The following is a 23,831-nucleotide window of genomic DNA, read 5'->3' as shown; positions in this document are numbered from 1 at the left end:
CTAACTAAAGATTATTGAGGACATTTTCTATAATATGTGGTTGGTTCCCACCTGATTTCTCAATAGAACATCAATAAGCTAACTATATGTTGAAATGTGTTATTGTTTTTAACCAAATGATGTTTAGTAGAAAGTCATTGTGGTGAGAGTTGTAAAATTAGTATCCTCACTATTTTAGGATGCACATTCACAAGGTGAGGTGGTATCATGTTTGGAGAAAGGCCTGGTGAAAGAAGCAGAAGAAGGAGATCCCAAGATTCAAGTCTCTGAGGTTTGCAAGAAAGCCATTCTCCGCGTGGCTGAGCTGTCCTCAGATGACTTTCATTTAGATCGGCATTTATACTTTGCTTGCCGAGATGATCGGGAGCGTTTTTGTGAAAATGTAAGTCAGTTCAGAAACTGTTCTTTTCTTCCTTTTCTTTTTAAATATTTTTAAATACTCTATTCCAGGAAACAAACAAACAAAAACTTAACACAAACATCACATGTAGAAAAGCTACTAAAACTGGAAGGTGGAGTTGGTCTCAGGGTAACAGAAAATGATACTGGATGCTCAGCTTTGATTTAACATCCAGTTAACATTTGGCTTCTGACAATCTCCACACTTATTTTTTCTACTTTATCTAACTTCTCATCAGTTCTTGGGAGTTTATTTTATCTATAGGAATCCTAGTTTACCAGGGAATTCCATTTACATCTATTCCATGACTAAAACTTTGCCGTATTACATGTTTATGTTTCTGGTCAAGATTAAAAACAAAACAAAACAGCACCACACAGGTTAAACCAAATCCCTTATTGCTTGCTACCCACAGACCCTACAGAACAACTCTCTAACATTGTAAATAGAAGAATCTCCATCTTTACATCAAAGAACTGAGCATGACTTGTGTACATTCCCACTCTGCCTGCTGTTTTGATATAACAGCTTTCACCATCAAAGCCATTAATTATAAGTTTTACATTGTAAAAAGGAAGGCTTACTGCCACTTCTCTTGATTCCCTAATTAACAGTATATCTGGGACTAAATGACAATAGTCAAGACATCTAGGAAACAAATTTTTATCTTTACTGCAGGCACTATTTTCTTTTAAAGGCTACTAAATTTTATAAATAGTGGAGCCATTTGTTCAAATGTACTCACATTATATTAATTTAACAGAAAATTCTATATAGGATTATGGATACTGTCTAGCATAACTACTTACCTAATAATCATAACAATGGGTATGTTTCACCTTGTAGACACAAGCTGGTGAAGGCAGAGTATATAAGTGCCTCTTCAACCATAAATTTGAAGAATCCATGAGTGAAAAGGTAAGTATTACTTTAAAACAGACCAATAGTTTATTCATTTCTTTTATATATATTTATATATGTACTAGAGGCCTGTTGCAGGCAGATTCCTGCAAAAATAGGGCTTCCTCGGGCCTATTCCTGCAAGAATAGGGCTTTTCTGAGACCAGAGCGAAGCAGAGAAGGGACCGAAGTCCTTCTCCACTGCCTCGCTCCCTCCCGTCTTCGCTGCCTCACTCCTTCCCTTCTCCACTGCCTCGCTCCCTCCCGTCTTCGCTGCCTCACTCCTTCCCTTCTCCACTGCCTCACTCCCTCCCGTCTCCACTGCCTCGCTCCCTCCTGTCTTCGCTGCCTCGCTTCCTCCCGTCTCTGCTGCCTCGCTCCCTCCCGTCTCCACTGCCTCGGCTCCCTCCCTTCTCTGCCACATCGCTCCCTCCCGTTTCCGCCATCTCGCTCCCTCTCCGCTGCCTCAGCTCCATTCCCTTCTCCTCTGCTTCGCTCCCTTCTGCAGCGCCTTGCTTCCTTCTATGCTGTCTTTAGTCTTCGCCCCACTGCCTATGTATGCAAATTAACCATCATCTTTGTTGGGTTAATTTGCATATCGCTCTGATTGGCTGGTGGGCATAGCGGAGGGATGGTCAGTTTGCATTTTCTCTTTTATTAGTGTAGATATACACATACATACATACACACACTAGAGGCCTGATGCACAAAATTCGTGCAAGAGTAGGCCTTCCTTCCCCTGGCTGCTGGCACCGGCTTCCCTCCAGCACCTGGGACCTGGGCTTCCCTCACAGAGGGAGGCCCCACCCACCCACTGCAGCCCGCAGGTGGCCTGGGCCTCCCTCTGTGGGGCAATCATGGGGCAATGGCCAGGCCCCCGACCAATTGCATTGCACCCGCCTTGGCTGGCCTGGTACCAGTTGGTGTCATAGCATGGTCCCTGATGGTCATTCCACTGTTCAGCCGTTTGGTCAATTTGCATATTATGCTTTTATTATATAGGGTTTTTTTTATTGATTTCAGAGAGGAAGGGTGAGGAGGGGTGGGGGAGAGAGAGAGAAACAAACATCAATGATGAGGGAGAATCATTGATTGGCTGCTTCCTGCATGCCCCCTACTGGGGATCGAGCCCGTAATTTGGGCATGTGCCCTTGACCGGAATCAAACCCAGGACCCTTCAGTCTGCAGGCAGACACTCTGTCCATTGAGCCAAACTAGCTAGGACTTACTCATTTCTTAAAAGCTTTCTCAAATCATCTCAAATAATATTCTTATAAACTGATATCAAAATAAATGACTAGTAAAGCTAACCCTTTTCAGAGGCGATACACTGGCTTTTAGTAGGGAACCAAAGCATATTTTGCTTAAGCCAGGAGAATGAAGCGTTACTTGTGATATCTGGACATTTGGAAGCCAATTTGGAATCAGTTTGGGGAGTAAAATTGGAAAAAAAGAATTTAAAGATTTTTTTTTTTAGTGATTTTTTTAGAGAGAGAGAAAGGGAGAGGGAGAGAGAGAAACATTGATGTGAGAACAAAACTTCAATTGGCTGCTTCCTGCACCTTCCCTACTGGGGATTGAGCTCAAAACCCAGGCATATGCCCTGACTGGGAATTGAACCAGCAACCCTCTGGTGCATGGGGCAATGCCCAACCAACTGAGCCCCACCAGCCAGGGCAAAATGGAGAAATTTTTATCAGAATTACACTGAAGTCAGTCTTACATACTCAGGAAGTTTAGGCTAACCAAACCAATGTGCATCATAGGTAATTAGCTATTTAATTTTTCAGCAGATGTTTCATTAAGCATTTTCATTACTCGTAGTATTCTGTTCCTGGATGAATGCAAAAAAAAATTTTATTCCCTTTAAAAGTAATTATTTTTGTTGTTTTTTTAATTCTGTCATTTTCTTTTCTGTGCAGCTGAAGAAATGTTTTTCATTTTCAGTTCCTTTACTATTGAGTAATTATATTTAAAAAATATAGAATGGAACTTCCAAAGTATTATGTTAGTTTCTACTTTGATTCTGGTGAAATTTACCTTAGGAATCTTGTTAAATAAGAAAAGAATACTTTGTCAAGATCTTGTATTAGAATCTACCAAATTTGTATGTGTTTAGGACAGCTATTGCAGCAACCATCAGCAGTTCACTGTAGAAATCTGGTGGTCCCCACCCATTTACCTCTGCCTCTTGTCACGCTAGTTTAGCATGCTTGTGTTAAATTTTAACCAAGCTTAAAAGAGGCATCTTGGTAACAACGGCGGTTGTTGTTGACATGTACTTGGCCATGAGAGGTACATGGGAACAGCTGAACCACCTGAGCAGTCTTACAACTCTTTCGCTGCCTTCTTTACTCAGTGTCGAGAAGCACTAACAACCCGCCAGAAGCTGATTGCCCAAGATTATAAGGTCAGTTATTCATTGGCCAAATCCTGTAAAAGTGACTTAAAGAAATACCGGTGCAATGTGGAGAACCTTCCCCGGTCCCGGGAAGCCAGGCTCTCCTACCTTCTGATGTGTCTGGAGTCAGCTGTGCATAGAGGTGAGAGTTTATTTCTTTTTATCCTTTTAATTCCTTTTTGGATTTACATTTTAAAGCTTCATGTACTGTTACTTTTCGCCTATATTTGCTCTTTTGAGTACATCTGTGCCTTGTTATTTAAGAGTCTTTTTTTAGGAATTGAGGGGTTGGCATCCTTATACCTTGTTGAAGGCCCTTCCTCCTAGCTCAGTAATCTCCAATTTTGTTTTTCTTTATATCTCTGCTTGCTTCTTTTTTTTTTACAAAGTAAAGAATATTTCTCAAATCCAAATATTTTAGTATTTTAAAATACCTACAGGGTGTGGCAAAAATAGGTTCACAGTTGTTTGTATTGGAAAAATAATACAATAATTAACAAATAAGCCCTGGCCGGTGTGGTGCAGTTGGTTGGAGCACCATACCCCAAAAGCTTGCCAGGTAGATTCCCAGTCAGAGCACACATCCAGTTTGCTGGTTCAATCCCCGTTGGGGTGCAGACAGGAGGCAACCAAAAAAGTTTCTCTCTCACATTGGTATTTCTCTGTCTCTTTCTCTCTCCCTCACTTCCTCTCTAAAATCAATTAACATACCCTCAGGTGAGAATTTAAAAGTAATATAAATAAATAAATAACAATACAAGAGTGAACTCTGTTTTGCGTACTCACAACTGTAAACCTACTTTTGCCACACCCTGTACCGTACCACATTTTTAGGACAGAGTAGTATAATGGTTTACAGCGGTTCTCAACCTGTAGGTCTCGACCCTTTTGGGGGTCGAACGACCCTTTCACAGGGGTCGCCTAAGACCATCGGAAAACATATATAATTACATACTGTTTTTGTGATTAATCACTATGCTTTAATTATGTTCAATTTGTAACAATGAAATTGGGGGTCACCACAACATGAGGAACTGTATTAAAGGGTCGCGGCATTAGGAAGGTTGAGAACCACTGGTTTAGCAGATGAGCTTGGGTCAGAGAGAGATGACTTCCAAGTTATGGTTCTGTCACCAAACTAACTGGCTAGGTATCCATTGTTTCCAATTTTTAATTTCTCTAAACCTCATTTTTCTTATCTATAAAAAATATTACCTATGTTGAGTTCTTATGAGGATTGAATGAGGCTATTTGGCATAGCACTAGGTATATAATAAGTGATAGGTAATGTTATTATTATAACAATGATGATGTTAAGAAATTAAACAGTAAAAGATGAAAGGATTATCCCCCGTAGAGTCAGACTCATGATCTGTTTAGTCCAAATGTCAACCCCTGACAAAGAAAGGATCCAAGAAGGATGTATGAAAAGCCAGGGTTGTCTTTAATATTCGCTATAGACTACAAAAATGAAATTTCTACCTCTCATTGAATAAATGGTGCTGGGAGAGTTGGTTAGTGATTAAAAAGTTAAGTGGGGGGGAAAAATCAGTCATTAAAGAAAACTCAGAACTTTTTGGTAAATTTTTTTTCATATCTGGATGTTTGAAAGCAATGAAATAGCAACTAGAGGCAATGCATGGTCATGGTCTTGGACTGAATACCAAACAAAGGGCATTTTGGAGACAGCTGGGGAATATTGATTATGGTCTGCATATTAGGTGAATCCTAAAATGAAAAGTAGAGATTATTGACTAGTAAAGGCATATTATAAAACAGTATGCATAATGTAATCTAATTTTGGTATTTGAAAAATAGAGAGTTAATGTCCTTAAACTGCAAATTGACAAGAAACACAAAAAAGACTCAGTAAATAAATGGCCAGAGGATATGAACAGATAATTCAGAGAAGTTATACAGATTGCTAAAAAAAGACTGATCATATTAAATGTTGACAAGAATATGGAAAAACTGGAACTATTGTACATTGCTGATGAAAATTGAAAGTGGTACCAACCACTTGGGAAAATAGTTTGCCAGTTTCTTAAGAAGTTAAACATACATCTCCCATATGACCCGGACATATGAAAGTGAATGTCCATGTAAACTCTTACACATGAATACTAATAATAGCTCTATATGTACCAGTAATAGCCCCAAACTGCAAATAACCCAAATGTTCATCAGTAGTTGAAAGGGATAAACAAATTGTAGCATATCTACATTATGGAATAGTATTACTTAGCAATAAAAAGGAATGAATTGTCAATACATGGATAAATCTTAAAATAGTTATGCCAAGTAGAAGTCAAACAAAAAAGAGTCCATATGATATGATTCTATTTATATAGACTTTTAAAAATTACAAACTATTAAACTAATCTGTAGTCACAGAAAGCAAGTCAATGGTTGACTGGGGTTGAGGTTGGGGGTGTGGATAGGAAAGGAAGGGAGGGATTACAAGAGAGCATAGGGAAACTTTTGGAGTTGATAAGTGTGATCAATATCTTGATTGTGGTGATGGTTTCACCAATGTATATGTATATGAAACTTACCCAGTTGTATACTTTGAAAGTATAGTTTCTTACATGTCAACTGTATGTCAATAAAGCTGTGTTTTAAAACATTACTTAAGTTTTCCCAGTTGGCATTTATAGCTGAAGGAAGGTGGGAAGCTATAGTGAATATTTAAATGGTAGTCTTTCCACAAGCTTTTACTGTGGGCCAATAGAGATTGTTCTAGGCTTTCATTTTTACCCACATAGTTATCTTGTTGATAAGACTTTCATTGGTAAAACATTTGCATGATTAGTTTAGTAGTATAAAATCTGTATAATGCAGAACACTGACAGGATAAGCCCTAGTCTCTGGAGTCTTAAACTCATTTTATGCTGATAAAGTTTTTGCTAAATTCTAAGCTTTTCAGTCTAGATAATAACGTGACTGGTTTATTCCGGGGGGAAATGTGTACTTTTCATATGTGGTGATACTTGATCCTAATGCTCACCGTAATGTAATGGCTTAAATCCTAACGTAGGGCGACAAGTGAGCAGTGAGTGCCAGGGGGAGATGTTGGATTACCGACGCATGTTGATGGAAGACTTTTCTTTGAGCCCTGAGATCATCCTGAGCTGTCGGGGGGAGATTGAACACCACTGTTCTGGATTACACCGAAAAGGCCGAACCCTGCATTGTCTGATGAAAGTAGTTCGAGGGGAGAAAGGGAACCTTGGAATTAACTGCCAGCAGGCGGTAAGGAAAATTTTTCTACTGCCATTTTGAATGTCACATTTTATCAGCTGAAGAGCCTCTTCCTGACACTGTCCCAACTGTATCTGGATCATTTATGATATCACAGTGAGTATCGGACATGGAATATTGTTTCTTCAGGCATTTCATTGTAAGAATGTGGATTTTGCTGCAGAGCAGAAGTTTGAGCTCATCTATAATAATAAAAGCGTAATATGCTTATTAGACCGGACATCTTTCCAGATGAAGCCAGGGCTGTGAGGGAAGCCCGGGTCCCAGGTGCCTACTGGTGGCCAAAGGGAGGCTTGGATCCCAGGTCCTGGAGGGAAGCCAGTACCGGCAGCCGTGGGAAGGAAGGCCTACACTTGCACGAATTAGGTGCATCGGGCCTCTAGTAATCAATAAAAAGAGCTATATACTTAAAGAAATAGATAAAATGCATTGTTTGCTAGAATTTTTTTAAGGTACTTGCTAGATTGGATTGACTAAACTCATAATCAAGGCAAACCAACTTCTAGTACCTCAGCAAAGGTCCTCCACCAAAAGAGAATTTTCCTGTCTCAGTGGGTTTAATTGAGTTGAGGCTGAAAGATCTGAAATGAATTGGAATTTTCTGTTTCTTTTTATTGCTGATGTATGACAGGTCATGAATTCCAGGCCTGAAGGATCAAGAAAGCATGTAGTTTTCAAATTATACTACCTTTTCTTGTTAGACTAGGGCCGTGGTTGGCAAACTGTGGCTCGCGAGCCACATGCGGCTCTTTGGCCCCTTGAGTGTGGCTCGTCCTAAGCCTTAGAAGTACCCTAATTGAGTTAATAACAATGTACCTACCTATATAGTTTAAGTTTAAAAAATTTGGCTCTCAAAAGAAATGTCAGTCGTTGTACTGTTGATATTTGGCTCTGTTGACTAATGAGTTTGCCAACCATTGGGCTAGGGGAACTGTATGTGGAAGGGCCTTTCTTTTCTACCTCAAAACTCTACAATCAGTTCTGTAAAGATAGTTAGAAAAAATTAGCATACTTGGCTTGAGGAGATAAAGTTATTCTTGTGCAGGATTCATAAGCAGTTAATAACTAGAATCCCAGTACATAATGCAAAGTTAAGCCCTAGCCAGTAGTTCAGTTAGTTAGAGCGTCTTCCCGATATGCCCAGGATGTGAATCCGATTCCTGGTTAGGGCACATATAAGAATCAACCAATGAATGCATAAATAAGTGGGACAACAAATTGATGTTTCTCTCTCTTTCTAAAATGAATAAAAATTTTAAAAATAATAATAAATAAAGTTTAAAATATTATAAATACAATGCCTCTGTTTCTGTTTCATTAAATTCGAAAGTTGAGGCTTTGTCCTCAGAGAAACTTTAAAAAACCATAATTCATTAGTCTTTTATTTTTCTGTTTACATTTTTATTAAAAATTGTATATTGTATTTTTCTGCTAATCATTAAAATCACAATTTTTAGTCCAAAATGCCAAATTTCCATAGAATTTTGATTTGGAATGAAATTTCACCTTAGTTCCTATTACCATGACCCAGAGTAGACTGTAATTGTACCTCCCATGGTGGGAAAAGTAGACAAATGTAGTCTCTTACCCAAAATACCAAGCCTAGTGAGACTGAACGCTAGCTTCTGGATATAATTCCTCAGAAGCAGTCCTTGCTGGTGATTGTCCGAGGAAAGAAACCTCTGTGACAATGTATGTGCCTGGGCCCCAGACCAAGAATTGATCAAGATACCCTATATTTGCATTTTATCCTTAATGCTGCATGGGAAGGGGAGGGGGTGGTTAGGAATAAACCTATATATTCTTTACTGAGGCTACACTTGTACTAAGGTGTACAGAAAAAAGAAAATAGGTTGGTTAGACTTTAGTTCAAAGCATCTCGCTAACCTTTAGGGATTTCTGAAATTTAGCTTGATGAAAGAGCTAGTGAGTGACTCAACACCTGAAGGATAAATAAGCACGCCGGCCTCGTCTTTGTGCCCAGAATAAAGTGCTTTCCCAACCCAGCGCGCAAACCTTAAATAGTGAGTTATGTGGCTTAAGTTTAGCCAAGTGGGAAACAAACACTTTATTTGGGTTTTTATGGACTCGTGGTTTTTAGGAATTGAAGGAAAAGGAATAATTTTTTCTTCGTTTTCCACCACATTATCCATCCTCAGTCATAGGGAGGAATGCTTTGAAATAATATATTTTGGATGGGTTTCTTTCTTTTTCAAAGTTTTCTTCCCTGATACAGTAGTCTTTTATACCTGTCTGTGGTTAACCATTGATTTTCCCTATTCTTTGCTTGGCTGTGCTTTGATTTAGTGATCTTTTAACAAATAGTAAACTGTGAAGCATAAAAGCAAGTGTTACCTTAATGAGTACATACTTTGCCAAATGCACCATAATCATGAGCTTACTAAACTCTCTGTGGTTATGGCTGAATGAGTCTGGGCCCAGTCTCTCCCAGGCCAAAGGTGACTGTCCAGTCTCTTCTCTAGACTAATCATTTCCCAGAAGCACTTCCCCAGGTTTTTCCTAAGCAGTCAGGTGCTGGAGTAGATGTATAATCATGTAGAAATTTACATTCTTAGCGTTAATTTCCCACACTGTTGTCACTGGATTCCAGAGTGCAATGCTCTCTTGAGTCCTTAGCCTACTAGAATCTGTAGGGCATTCATTGCCTCCTTTTAGTAGCTGCAATCTGGTGCATTCATTGTGAATTCTCCAGGTTTGTCTGTCAGTCATGAATCATAGATATTTAATACAGCTCTTGCAGAGACTTTCAGACTCCCATGATGCTTATAATTTCCCTCAGAAAAAGATAAAAATATTTGTTCTTTGTCAATAAATGTCATTACTAAAATCAATAATCCTTTGACAGTAATCTTCCTACCAACTACCCACAGCATTTTGTAGCTTTTCTAAATTGCCACCAAGAATTGGTATAAATAACTTTCATCCCAGAATACTGGAAATCTTTCATATATCGCTCATCTTGAGTATTGACTGATTTTAGAATAGATAGGATGGGGTTTTCTTTGTTCATTTCCTTTTGTTCTGTGTTCTGATCAATATGTGATGGGGTTAGTACTTTCCTAGAGCCCCTGTGGTATTATAGGTCAAATGTATGGGGATCAGAGAAAGCTTCTACAGAGAAAGGCTAAATCTGTGACACAAAAAGGGCTCCAGGTCTTTAACTTGGAAAAAAGGAACCCAAACCAGGATTATAGTTTTCAGATGTGCTCTCTGTTATTCAAGATTCCCACCCCAAAACACCATCTGCTACCCATCTGTAGAAATAATAATCTTTTATACCTGTCAAATGCCTGCAGTTTATATAACCTTCTATATATTCTTATAATCCTCTGCAGTTAAATAAACTGAAACTTAAAGGTTAATCAATGTGCCCACGTTCTCAACACTAATATCTGGCAGAGCCAGAGCTATTAATAGAACTCAGGTCTCTGTTCCTTAATTTAGAACTGTTTCTTCTGTACCCCAACTGCTTTTTCCTCAAAGAGAGGGGAAAAATCTAGGGCACATCTCATACTTTTGATTTATTTCATGATAAAGCATGGACCACGCAAAAGTAAATGTTAAAGACTGTACTCTCATTTTCAGCTGCATAATGACAAATATTTTTCTGTATACTTATTAGCTCTGGATTACCCCTTTGTTATATAAATGAGAGTTGAGGAAAAACGAGATCATAAGTATTATATTCTTTTTTTTTGTAATGAATATTTCTTGCAAGCTAAATGAAATCTCACATCTATCTTTAATAAAGCAGAGTATGCTTGTTGTAATGCCGGTGTCTTTGCAGCAAAATTTAAATTTTAGATTCTTGGGGCCAAAGTAGGTTTCTAACTGGAAATTATTTACTCTTCACTCAATTCTTGCTTGGCCTCTAAGTGTCAGATTTAGTCATCTGATTACTACATAGGCAGATATAAGGGAAAGGGTAGCCTTTATATTGTAAAGACCTTTGGTTTTGCAAATGTCCATTGATGATTCAGACTGGTAGGCAAGTAATCCTCACAATAGCTTAAACAGGAAAACTCGATCAACGAGGTAGAGAAACCAGTTGGAAAGGATTGGGCAAGAGCTCTTTTACTTGGCCAGTGACACTTGTAGTACCTTGTGATGTGCCAGGCTTCGTAACTGATTGTATGAAGCGGTAACATTGCTCTTCCCTGATGTGTAAGTGACTTACTTTCTTCCTTCTTCTTCTTCTTCTTTTTTTTTTTAATCCAGCTTCAAACACTGATTCAGGAGACTGACCCTGGTGCAGATTACCGCATTGATAGAGCTTTGAATGAAGCTTGTGAATCTGTAATACAGACCGCCTGCAAACACATACGATCAGGAGACCCAATGTAGGTTATGTGGTTTGTGGTATTTATCCATACTGTATTTTATTTGGCCGTGTAGCACAGGGAACGTTCCCTCAACGTCATAACTGGAATTTTGTTAAACAGCAACACATACCAACCTTTGTTAAAACTAGTATGGGAATTAAGACGTCAGCTCTGCCTCGTCCGTGATGTGGAGGCCCCTAAACCCAGCATTGTGATGATATTGTTGACAGTGACTGAGCATAGGTGGGCCTGTACATTAGGTCACTCTATACTTTTCATCCTGTTTGTATATTGGCTACTTGATCACCATTAGAGAGTATTTAATTTTCATTGAAATATAAAACAAAATGTGGTAGTTGGATAGGGGAATCATGGGCAAAATGAACTCTGAGGTTGTATACAAGACCTAGGAAAGCTGTAAAATTCTATAATGAAATATTTAAATCACATGCATTCATTTTCTTCCATATGATATGCAAAGAGCTCTAAAAGCAGGTTGCAAGTAAGAACAGGTTTCCCATTCTTAAAAAATCTTTATACCCTACAACGGGCAGTTCCCAACAGTAAAATGAAAGCAGACCTGTTGTCGTTGTCCTGCTGTGCATGCACTCCTGCTGTGCGTGCTGTGGGAGGGGATTAAAACAAGATAATCTTCCATAAAGGTTTTTGTGTGGTTGGAGAAGATAGACAAACACACTTAAGACTAATTAAGCATATTTACCAATATAAAAATAATTGCATTAACTATACAGGGGGCAAGGGAGAGGGAGGAAGAAGTAAACTGCAGATTAAAATAGATTTAAGATACTATCAATTAAATCCAATGTGTGGACCTTTTCTGCGTCTTGATTTGAATGAACATGTAAAAAGGAATGAAATAATTGGAAATTTTTAAAAATTAATTTATTTTGGTAGGTAATGCTATTACATTTTCATTATAGAGAAACATGCTAAAGCACTTACAATGGAATGATTTGCTTCAAAATATCAGCAAGGGAGGACAGTTAAAACAACCTGGGCCGTAGGAAGATAAAGCTATGCAAAGGAAAGGTGTGTGTGTTGGAAAATGTTTATAATCAACAGTTAAAAATAAAGCAGCTACACATGGATCTTGTGCAGGCTGAGTCCTAAGTGCTAAGTGACTCAAGCTGATAGAAGGCTTAATCTCTGTCAGGGCGAGTAAGTGCCTGATTGCCCTAGGAAATGGCAGAATGGCTTTTTCTAGACCAAGGGAATACTAATGTGAGAATTCTGCACATATTGTCAGAACTCTTCTGTCTCATGTTGCAATTTCACCCCTGTTTTATGCTCAGGATCCTCTCGTGCCTGATGGAACATTTATACACAGAGAAAATGGTAGAAGACTGTGAACACCGTCTGTTAGAGCTACAGTATTTTATCTCCCGAGATTGGAAGTGAGTATTTTGAAACCAGTGTAAGTGTAAAATCTCAGCCTGTTTCCTGTGTAGTCAATATCCCTTGTGTTGTTGTTTTTTTTTTTTTTAATAATCAATAGGAATTTGTTTTAATTTCTGGGATAGCCAACAACTTTAATCCCGGAAAAACCTCTTTCTTACTTTCAGAACAGTATCTAAAAACAGAGGCAGCCCCTGCAATTTGTCCCTAAGTGTCCCCATTCACTGCTACTTTGTGTTTTGTTTTTTTAATACGTTTTTATTGGTTTCAGAGAGGAAGGGAGAGGGAGAGAGAGATAGAAACATCAATGATGAGAGAGAATCATTGATCGGCTGCTTCCTGCAGGCCCCACATGGGATTGAGCCTGTGCCCTGATCAGGAATCATACCATGACCTCCTGGTTCATAGGTCGACACTCAACCACTGAGCCATGCTGACTGGGGCTTCACTGCCACTTGGGAAGTCAGGATCAAATGTTTCTGATACCACACACATCATCTATCCAGAGAGAACTTGGGTACCTTTGGGGCAGCAGTAGTATCTTCAGATATGTTTCTAAGTAGACAATAGTAACATTTTTATTTTTATTGATTTGTACCGGGTATGGGAATTTGCTTTTATTTCTTTAACTATTCAAAGTTATTGAATTTCTTCTATCTTAAGAGGCTCTTATCAATAAGTAACAACTTGATTCTCTTCTGATCCTGTTAGCCAAAAAATAGGGGGAAGAGATGAGATAGAAGAAGGATCTATTACCGTCAGAATCACTGTAATTTATTGGCTGCAATTCCCTCCTCTCTCCAGGTCTTACTCTCCCTTCCCACCTCCAGAGCAGCCAGTAGGATCAGGCTGCTTCTGCTCCCACGTTCAGCTGCTCCCTGACCCAGCTGTTTAAGCCACTGTGCTTTGGTCATTAACTTTTTCTGGGGTTTAATGGATGCTTTACCCACATGCTTTACTAGAAAGACTATTTGAAAATTCAGTGTGTTTGTTTCCTGAAATTTTCTCTGGAAAATACTACAGAAAGCTGGGTGGGAATTTCCTTGTGCTTACTCAGGCCATCTAAACTGAAAGAGCAGAGTTTACTGAGTTTACTACCTTAACAAAATCATGTTTTTTCCTCTTTTGTAATTCCTTCAGCCATGATCAAAAGATGCTTCATAGTCATAAAAGCTGCTCATTAAATATTATTAGCCTTTTTCCTTCCACTAAGTAGCACTCCCTCAAAATTGACTTTATGACGTGGACAGAATTAAGCATTCATTGATCTCAGTCGGAGAAGCAGCAGGCTCATTGCCTAATGCACTGTCTCCAGAGTCCAAGTTAAATGTCAAGTTTTTTTAATTGATAAGCATATTCAGGTAAACTAAATTTTAATGGTCTTACCTTGCATAGGGAATAGAAGAGGAACAGTTTTACTAGAAAGGAAGTTGAATGAGAGATTCTGTTTATCTTACCATTTCCTGCTCTTACCAAATCTAGTATATCAGGTAGGATTGAACTTCATGTACGCTTAGAAAAAAATATTGAGTAAGAAGTTGTGGGTTGCCTGCTGATAGCTACAACCCTTATTTTCTCTTTTTAGCCAGGGCATGCTAGTGCTGAGTCTGTTACTGAAATGTTGTGTGCCTTTCATAGCCAAGATAACCTCTTTGAGGTAGAACTTAAATCTTCTGTACTAAGGTTAACAAACTTCTGCCCATTGACCACTGTGTTTTCACAAAGAACAAATTCAAGAATATACTTTTGCTTACCTGCTGTTTCCGCTACCCTGGAGATGATTATTAAAATTATTATTTTTTTAATCCTCGCCCGAAAATATGTTTTTATTAATTTTAGAGAGGAAAGAAGAGAGAGAGACATTGATCAGTTGCCTCCCATATGCACCCCGACCAACATCAGACCTGCAACCTTGCAGTGTATGGGACAACGCTCCAACCAACTGAGCCACCCGGCCAGGGCTGGAGGTGATTATTAATGCACATACAAGCACATTGTAAGAGCCTTAGCATGTGCTAGAAGGAAGGGTATAGTAAGAGTGGTTATCTTTTAACTCTTAACTCTACAGACTGGACCCTGTCTTATACCGCAAGTGCCAGGGAGATGCATCTCGTCTCTGCCACACCCACGGCTGGAACGAAACCAGTGAGTTTATGCCTCCTGGAGCTGTGTTCTCTTGCCTGTACAGACATGCCTACCGCACGGAGGAGCAGGGCAGGAGGGTATGCGTCACTATTGACTTCATTTCTTCTTCTTGTCATTTGTTTTTTAATTAGTTTGCTATATATTGTTCTGATTTCTGGCATCCTAGGAAAACTTCGTTATTCGTGTATCTGGGGGGGAGGGGTTGCTACACTACCAAAAACTTCTTCATTCAGTGAGTGCACACAGAGTGTCCTACCAGCTTCTTTCTGCCTGATTTTATGTTTTTAACAAAATGAGTCAGGATATTTCCAGTTTTTTCTTTAGATTACCAAAATCTAAATCACAAATACACACTTAAGTTCTGCTGCCCCCAACATTATTTAGCTTTAAAGATCCACTAGAAGCTCTTAGCCAAGATACAAATTGTTTTAGGTCTCCTGCTCTTGGCATGAGAACACATATCGCCTATATTAATAGGCCTCTCTCCTAGCACACTGGTTTTGTGGAGCAGAAACCGCCATAGCCTAGGCTCCGGGTATTTGTCTGCCCTGGATGCCACCTCTTGTTGTGGTATTTGGGTGGGTTTGGCTCTCGGGCAACGTTTACTGCCTTCTGGTGCCACTTGACGTGCTGCTTGCTCTCCCAGATGACCTTTTAAAGCCATCTGAGGTACTGATTGCATTTCAGTCCTGCATTTGTTACAGGAAATAGAGATGGTATTATTTCACATGCATGTTAACAAATACCCCTTCTGGGCTTAATGCAGAAGTCTGACTAAGTGCAGGATTCAGAATGAGGAGACCCAGGTAGAAAGAAAGGTTGTACTTCAGTTAACTGCAGTCTTAACCCAGCTTTTATACTGCTGTGTAAGAAAATATGGGAATTGTTGTTACCTTTTTCTTCATATGATGAGCTTGTCATTAATCACAGGAGCTGGCATGTTGGTAGTTACTATAGAAGGAGGTACCTGTCTTACAAACAAAGGGTTGGAAGCTGTCTTTTTAAAATATATATTTCTTTTAAAAATTGAGGTGAAATTCATCTAACATAAAATGAACCATTTTAAAGAGAAAAACTCTTTAGTATTTAGTATATTGACAAAGTTGTGCAACCACAATATCTAATTCCAAAACATTTCCATGTCCCCAAAAAGAAACCCATGTCCATTAAGCAGTTACTCTCCATCTCTCCCCCACCACCCCAGGCACATGGCCCTTTTAGGAAGAGAGAATATCTTTACCTGTCAATGACCGCTTTCTCACAACCTTTCCAAAAATACTAGTTTTCATCTGTTTCACCCTCTTCTAATTCTAACTCATCTGGAAGAGTCTGATTCTAACCTGTGGTGACTGTTGGTTCTGCTGTTATCTGCTTGTCTGAGTTTAGGTAAATTTGAACTCAGTTCTCCTAACCTCCTGAATTAGACCCAACATTCTCTACATTCTTGGAGTCATAGCAAATTAATCTTGCTGAACAGAAACTTTCTAATGTAACCTAAACAAATTCAGTTCACTTTTTATTAGAATATTCTGAAAAAAGGATGTTGTTTCATATAATATATTAGAATAGGCCCAATGTATAATCTCATTCCAAAAAGGGTAGGTTTTTAGAAACCTCCTAGAACATTTAATTATTATTCTGGAAAAGATTTAAGGTATAAAGCAGAGGTCCTCAAACTTTTTAAACAGGGGGCCAGTTCACTGTCCCTCAGACATTCCACACACGCGCACTGCGGGCCCGGGACGAGTCAGCCGCTAAGCAGGACAGGCAGCGGCGGCAAAAACACCCGGCGGGCCGGATAAATGTTTTCGGCGGGCCGTAGTTTGAGGATCCCTGGTATAAAGTTATTTGTCAGTTTCCTGGCATTATCAGGTGTCTTGGTTTTGGTACCTTTAGAATGCTTTGCTTGTTCTTACGTAGCTCTCACGGGAGTGCCGAGCTGAAGTCCAGAGGATCCTACATCAGCGTGCCATGGATGTTAAGCTGGATCCTGCGCTCCAGGATAAGTGCCTGATTGACCTGGGCAAATGGTGCAGTGAGAAAACAGAGACCGGACAGGTAGGTGACATCATCATCATCATCATCATCATCATCATCATATTCATGATTACCATGTTATATAGAGTACAAACCCCCGAAAAATCCATTTCTCTTTACTTCATGGACATAATTTGTTATATTACTTAATGATCTCTCTATAAGAAATCCTTGGGGAAATTTTCTGTTTGGTCTCTGTAATCCAGAATAACTATACTTTCCCTAAGCATTTAGTTTGTTTTTATATTACTTTGTAATTGATTGTTTTCCCTCTTTATGTTGCCTCTTAAAAAGCCTAGAGTCAAAGAAAGGTATGCCTGCCTCTAGCAATATATAAGATTTTGTGGTAGGCATTTTATGTACTAACTTACTACTTGCTCCATCCCACTTTCTTTAACATAATTTCCTCTCCTTTCCTCTTTTTTGACTCATTTTTTTATTCATTTTATTTTGTGGTTCCCCCCCCCCTCATTTTTACAAGCCACATTAAGCCTTTTTGAGGGAGGAATACATGTAAATATTTGTATGCATGAATGGTGTGCGTGACCTACAACAGTCCTACAGGATATGTAGGAATGGACTTTCTCCATCGAATAATTGATGAAATTGAGGCTCAGAGAAGTGAAGTATATTGACTCCCCTATCTAAAACTAAGGTCTATTCCTAGCCAGGCATTTGTTTCATTATATTGTAACCGCCTTCCATAAGGAAGTATAGAGAAGGAGCAGCCCCCAAGAATTACATGCATGCTGTAAATGATTCCTTAGGGTTTTATGCCTAGTTAAAAAAAAAGAAAAGGAAAGAGGTACATTATTACATTCTGTCAAATTAAGTGGGAAAGTGGCTTGTCTTTTATCTCAATGCAGGGAAGCCCAGCAGTGAGGAATAGCTCCTTGTTTAAAGCCCCTTTGGTACTTGAACAAGGCGTGAACCCAGGTCTCCAGGTCCATTTGCACCACTCCAGAACACTCGCTGGGATTAAACTGGTGCAGGAATTAGACGTTTTTAGGAAGCAGTGGCTGCTTACACAGATCTGTTGAGCCTGGGAATGTTATTTTTAGCAGTTTGCTTTCTGGGCCTACTATAGCTCTGTCTAGTTTATTGTTAGAAAATGCTTTTTGTTTGCTTTCTGCTGCCTCTGTCTAATGAAACAAGGGATATGGTCATACCGAATCCCAGGAAACAGTTTCTTTTCATACTGCCTGTAAAGTAACATTGAGAAAGCTGCATTGTGAAGCTAAACTTAGGACATGGTTCCATGAATGGGATTTTTCCCTTAGCCATTTATTTTTCTCCCAAAAGTATTATGCATTTTCCTTTAGGGTTGTGTAATTCCTACAGCCCTTCTCCTTCCTTCCCATTCTAATTTCAAAATAGAGATTCTTGCAAAATAGTAAGTTAAACTTGGTCCTTTAACTGAGAAATAGCTGTTGGTGTGCTTTGAAAAAATGAACTGGTGTTAATACTTAACAGCCTCTAAATTTCTAAAAGAAATGGTAATAGACTGATGCTACAAGGTAGCTCCAGCTGTTTCCAAAGCCCAGACAAGACAGCTTTTAGAGACCCAAGCCCTAGTGTGCTCACTTGTTTGGCACTTTCCCTCAGAGGGTCCCTTATATGGGCTAGAGTTAGAATCCCAGACTTGCAGGAACTTCCAGCTCTTTGTTGTGTTGAAGATGCTGGGTCTCAACGTACTTTGCCCATAAAGAGTCTTAAAATAGTTCATGTCTTTCACTGTGAATTTATTGTCCAATGATCTTAATCAAAACACAGAAATAAATGGAGTGGCAGGGTGTTGATGGAATGGAATAAAGGCCTGATAAGATTTTTAGACTCTGAGGATACCTGAACATTGATTCTTGCTGGTTGTCTCGATTTGGCCTTCTGGAGGATTCACATGCCTGAACCCTCTTAACCACCCTGTTACATCAAGTAGTTATCTTTCCAACCATCCCAATTTGGGAAATAAGTAAAACTTTAGTGTTCTGTTCAGTGAAGTAGTTTTAAAACAAAAAGAAAAGAAGGACCACTGAAAAGGAAGTAGACACTGATATCTCAGCTTCCCTTGATCATTTGTGTAATTGACAAACCCCAAGGGATTGCTTTTTGTTTGCAGGAGCTTGAATGCCTCCAGGACCATCTGGATGACTTGGCTATAGAGTGCAGAGACCTGGTCGGCAACCTCACCGAGTTAGAATCGGAGGTAAGCAGTTTGCAGCGCTTAGAAAGAAAGTGCCCTGTCAGCAGCTTTTCCTTTGTTCTTAGTCCTACTGTTTCTAGAGTCTTGAGAATACAGATTCTCTGGAAAACAAAAGAAACCTGTCACTTTCTGTTTGCTTTATAACGAAGAATATTGTGATGCTTCCTGAACTTCACCCTTTCCTCATTTCTCCAGAAAAACTCTATCTGTTTAGCTCTTTGGTTTACTTCATAAATTCAATTTATCATTGTGATTAGACCAATCTTTTCTTTCCCCTCTAAGAAAAGATAGCTGTATTTTAAATCTCTTAATCATATTCAAGAAGAGTATAACATTCCTGTTATCTTCAGCTCTTTCAATTAGGTCATTTGCTAATGTTTGTGTGTTTAATAAAATTAAAGCCTAGGATTTACAGTTAAACATGGAGGATTGAATACATATGTTTATCCCTGTTCCATCCTGAAATCCACTAAAATAGACAAATAAAATTTAAACCTCATAAGCTTAGGTATATTATTTAAAATGCAGAGCTTATTACTGGGGAGGGAGGCAGCTAAAAATGTTTAAATTGTTTTGTGGGGCAGAGACCCCGGAAACAGAAAACTGCTTTTTTAAAAAAATTTTAAGTTTTTTTCAGAGAGAAAGGAAGAGGGAGAGAGAGATAGAAACATCAATGATGAGAGAGAATCAGTGATTGGCTGCCTTCTGCATGCCCCACACTGGAGACAGAGCTCACAACCCGGGCATATGCCCCGACTGGGAATCGAACCAGTGACCCCTTGGTTCCTGGGTCGACACTAAACTGCTGAGCCACACCCAGCTGGGCAAAAACTGCTTTTAAAAACAAAACAAAAAACAAGCCTTTTAGAACTATTTAAATGGTCAATACATAAAATTAGACATTTCTCAACTAGTCTTTTTTCTATTTTTCAAAGGTTTATTGCTTTCTTTCGTGTTCTGACAACTCCTCTCCCATTCACGTTGTTCTTGTGGGCTTATGAGGACATTCTGGGGTGTGTGACTCTTTAAAGGAAGCTGTTATTTCAGCAGCTAGTACTATACAGTGCTTACTCTCTGCTTAAGGGCATTGAGGGTGTGTTCCAAGAGGCAGTGGTTTATCATTTGGTTTGAGGACAGTGATCTGGTTTAGGAGCTCATAAACTAAAGATAGATGTCAGTTGCCCTTGTTTTCATTTTGAACTGCTTAGCTTTTTGGAAAAACTTGAAAGGCTTTATCTACTCTAGTATTATTATTAAATGCTTTTTTTCTCATCTCTTCTTAATTCTGCTTCTAGCAAACTTGCCTTTCAATGTATCATGGAGGTGCAGTTAGTTCTATCTATGCTGGGGCTCTCTAACTTAAAGACTAAAATAGTCTCCAAATGTACATAACAGATTATTTGCCCATCAGATGCTGCTAAATTCAGAGAAATAAACTGCTCCTTTCCACCCCTGGTTCTTCCTAAGGCAGAATTAATATATTTAATCTTCTACAGGATATTCAAATAGAAGCCTTGCTGATGAGAGCCTGCGAGCCCATAATTCAGAACTTTTGCCACGTAAGTGATGTCTGGAGAATCAAGGGTTAGAAACAGAACTGAGTTCACTAGGACTCTGGCCCCCAAGTGTGTGGTATCATCTCTGTCTTCAGCATATGTTACTCCTGAGTGGCCAGCTTTGAGAAGTTGAAGATGTAAACAAAATCAAGAGGGGATGCCACCATCCTCGGAGGCCTTACTTGGTCGTCCTTTGTAGGTGCCAGATATGTGCTCCGCAGCAGATGTTGGGATGCCCTTTAGAGAGGGACGGGGAAGGCCCCGTGGGCATGGCTGAGTTGCTTCCAGTACATCAGTGCAGGACTTGTTAGCAGTAACAGTGGCTTCCCCTTCCAACTGTCTTCTTGTACCTGGATATTGAGCAAATTCTGTTACTTTATTACTTTATTCAAGTATTAGATTATCTAATTGTGGGAGCAAAACACACCCAGGAACCATGAGGACCTGACAACCAGGAAGCAAAGGAGTAAAAGCATTGACTTCGTAGTACATGTTCCTGTTGGAGCTTCGTGCAGGGCCGCTTGCTGTATGAATTTTATCCCCTAGATGTTTGTCCCTTGTAACTTCTCAGGCTTATTTTGACATAATTTAATATATACCTTGTTTGCATTTTCTATGGAGTAGACTATAAGATGTGTTTATTAATTGTTACAAATGAAGTGTAAATGTGCACTGCCTTTTCAGGATGTGGCAGATAACCAGATAGACTCCGGGGACCTGATGGAGTGTCTGATACAAAACAAACACCAGAAGGACATGAATGAGAAGTGCGCCATTGGTGTCACCCACTTCCAGCTGGTCAGTAACACTGGGCAGAGCCTTCTTGCCTTGACTGCTCTTGTGAAAAATTGTTTTCTCCAAATACATGCCCTATTTTGACTTGTTTTCAATAAATGTGTTTTTTTCCTGCTATGGCCAGATGCTTTGTTAGGCTCCTGAAAATTCAGTGATAAATACAATGGAACCTCAGTTCTCGAACTTAATGCATTCCTGAAGGCTGTTCGAGAAATGATTTGTCAAAAACCAAATAATTTCCTCCCAGTAGAAAAAATATAAATTGAATTAGTCCATTCCAGACCCTCCAGTGATTCCCTGCTTTAACCTTTCTTATATATAGTACATGTCTAGTGTACTGTTTAATCTTTACAAAAAACAACACTTATTTTCTTAAATTTATCGAACCATCCCCTATCAGCTTTGAATGAATCACTTTAGCATTCATCCCAGTGGTGTCTTTCCGTCGGCATGCAGCATCTTTGTCATATATTACTGCCTCAGAGATGGTGGTCACTGGCTAACTGTTTTTTGTTTATCAAAATCAACAGTTTTTCTGCCTCTCCAGTTGTCTGTGATCATTGTTTCACACTATTAGCAATATTAGCACTCTTGATGGTCTCTTTATGTTTTAAAACTGTGCTAATCATTGCTTTCCCCAGCAACAAAAGCATTCTCTCCTTTGTTTGTTGCCTGAGAGACGCTTTTTGTCATGCAGAGGTATCAGCATAAAGGGCTGTCAGTTTGACAACAAAGACATTTTTTCTATAAACAACTTGGTAGAGAACTGAGAGGGAGAATTTCCAGTAATGAGGTTTGACTGTATACAGTTGGTACCCTTAGGGAGTGTGTAATCCATTGGGGATAGAGACAGTAAGGAGGCATTTCCTGCCTCAGTCACATTCCTTGCTTTCATGATGTATTTTAGCCTTTCCTTGAACAATCTCAGTGAGACCTGCTGTTTTGGGTCACTGTTCATTGCAGCAGCCCAAATATGTATCAATACACTGGACTCTAAGCCTTACCCCCTCCCCGCCTTAATCATGTTACCCAGATCTGTCATAATAAGAAGGTTAAGTCATGCTCTTCTTTGTTACCACATGTCTAACGGAAGTGTTTCTGGTAAAGCAAGCATTTTCTTGCCAGGAGGATGCAATCCAAGCATCTGTGTAAAATTCCCCTCTTCTGGGGCATATAGCCTTTGACAAATGGGTTCAGGGCCTCTGGGGTGGAACACACAAACCCTGCCCTGTGGACTATGTTCTAGTAAGAGGAAGACACAGATAGAATCAGGTGAGCCTATGAAGAAAAATAATGCATGAAAGGGTTGGAGGATGAAGGAGGCAAGGGACTGTAGAGGGAGGTAGTTGAATAGAAACGCCAAGGCAGTGACAGAAAACCAGGGGGAGATCTGGGAGCGGGTCCTTTTGGCCGAGGGAACAGCATGTGTGTGATGGGAATGGCAGCGGACTGCTGTGCGTGCAGCAGAGGGAGGAAGGGGAGGTTAGCAGTTCCAGAGCCTGTGGAGACAAGGACAAGTCCTGCAGAGGCCGGAAGGCTGGCTTCTGCAAACTACGAACAGTGTCACCCAGTACTGCTGGTTAGGACTTGCTTCCAAGCTTCTGACTTTCTTTTTCATTGTTGTTTTTAGGTGCAGATGAAGGATTTTCGGTTCTCCTACAAGTTTAAAATGGCCTGCAAAGAGGATGTGCTGAAACTTTGCCCCAACATAAAGAAGAAGTAATGTAGCTTTTAATTGATTCATTCTGCTTCTCTGAAATGCTTCTTAGCTCCTGAATGAATATCCAAGCTGTCAGGCAGCCTCCCACTGTCTGGTAGCCCAGGAGGCCTCCTGCTCACCCTCTGAAAGTGTGGCCAAACACTGCCTTGTCTGGACATCATCCTTATAGCTGCTGAGCCTCCACTGGTGGGGGTAGTTCTGATGTGGGAACCTCGTAGACTAAGGAAGCATTTTTAATTTTCCCAGTTGGGGCTATGTCACTGGTGGAGCAGATGGAGGTTGTGTACTTGGGATCAAGTAGCACTGTGACGATGAGGTTAGCTGACTTCCTCCCAACATAACTCCAGTCAGTCGTGTCTTCAGGGAAGGAATGGCTTTACTGAGTTAGAGATATAGTGAAAAACAAAACCTTATTCACTTAGGAGTTACATCTTAATGAGGAGGGTGATGCGTTTGTGGAGCATGACTACCTAAATCCTTCCCTGTCACTTTGCAAAGGCACATTTCTATTTCTATTTCCCCTCATATAAACCAAGTTCCCATTTTGCTCCGGTTTCTATACTTTTCAGGAATCAGCTTCACAGGACGTACATCAAAGCCATGGTTCAAGTTAAGCGCAGCCTTCCTCTCTGATCACATGTTTTTTAACAAAACAAG

At 39.6% G+C, this 23,831-nt stretch overlaps 1 protein-coding gene across 1 annotated transcript in view; it reads left to right on the top strand.

The window, feature by feature from the left end:
• The window catches only part of GLG1 (golgi glycoprotein 1), a gene marked incomplete at its 5' end in the record, with an annotated part of 112,198 nt that overhangs the window by 75,570 nt on the left and 12,797 nt on the right, over positions 1 to 23,831 (top strand). Inside the window, 12 exons of the mRNA XM_081108086.1 lie at positions 179 to 382; positions 1,247 to 1,318; positions 3,660 to 3,843; positions 6,739 to 6,953; positions 11,202 to 11,323; positions 12,619 to 12,720; positions 14,790 to 14,943; positions 16,787 to 16,924; positions 19,020 to 19,106; positions 20,600 to 20,662; positions 21,344 to 21,457; positions 23,085 to 23,173. Coding sequence (XP_080964212.1) covers positions 179 to 382; positions 1,247 to 1,318; positions 3,660 to 3,843; positions 6,739 to 6,953; positions 11,202 to 11,323; positions 12,619 to 12,720; positions 14,790 to 14,943; positions 16,787 to 16,924; positions 19,020 to 19,106; positions 20,600 to 20,662; positions 21,344 to 21,457; positions 23,085 to 23,173 — 1,544 coding nt within the window. The remainder of the gene's footprint in view (positions 1 to 178; positions 383 to 1,246; positions 1,319 to 3,659; positions 3,844 to 6,738; positions 6,954 to 11,201; positions 11,324 to 12,618; positions 12,721 to 14,789; positions 14,944 to 16,786; positions 16,925 to 19,019; positions 19,107 to 20,599; positions 20,663 to 21,343; positions 21,458 to 23,084; positions 23,174 to 23,831) is intronic.

The sequence above is a fragment of the Myotis nattereri genome, assembly GCF_964212035.1.
Source record: "Myotis nattereri genome assembly, chromosome: 15".
Lineage (NCBI taxonomy): Eukaryota > Metazoa > Chordata > Mammalia > Chiroptera > Vespertilionidae > Myotis > Myotis nattereri.
The sequence above is the reverse complement of the archived record's forward strand: the minus strand, read 5'-3'. Positions and strand labels throughout refer to the sequence as shown.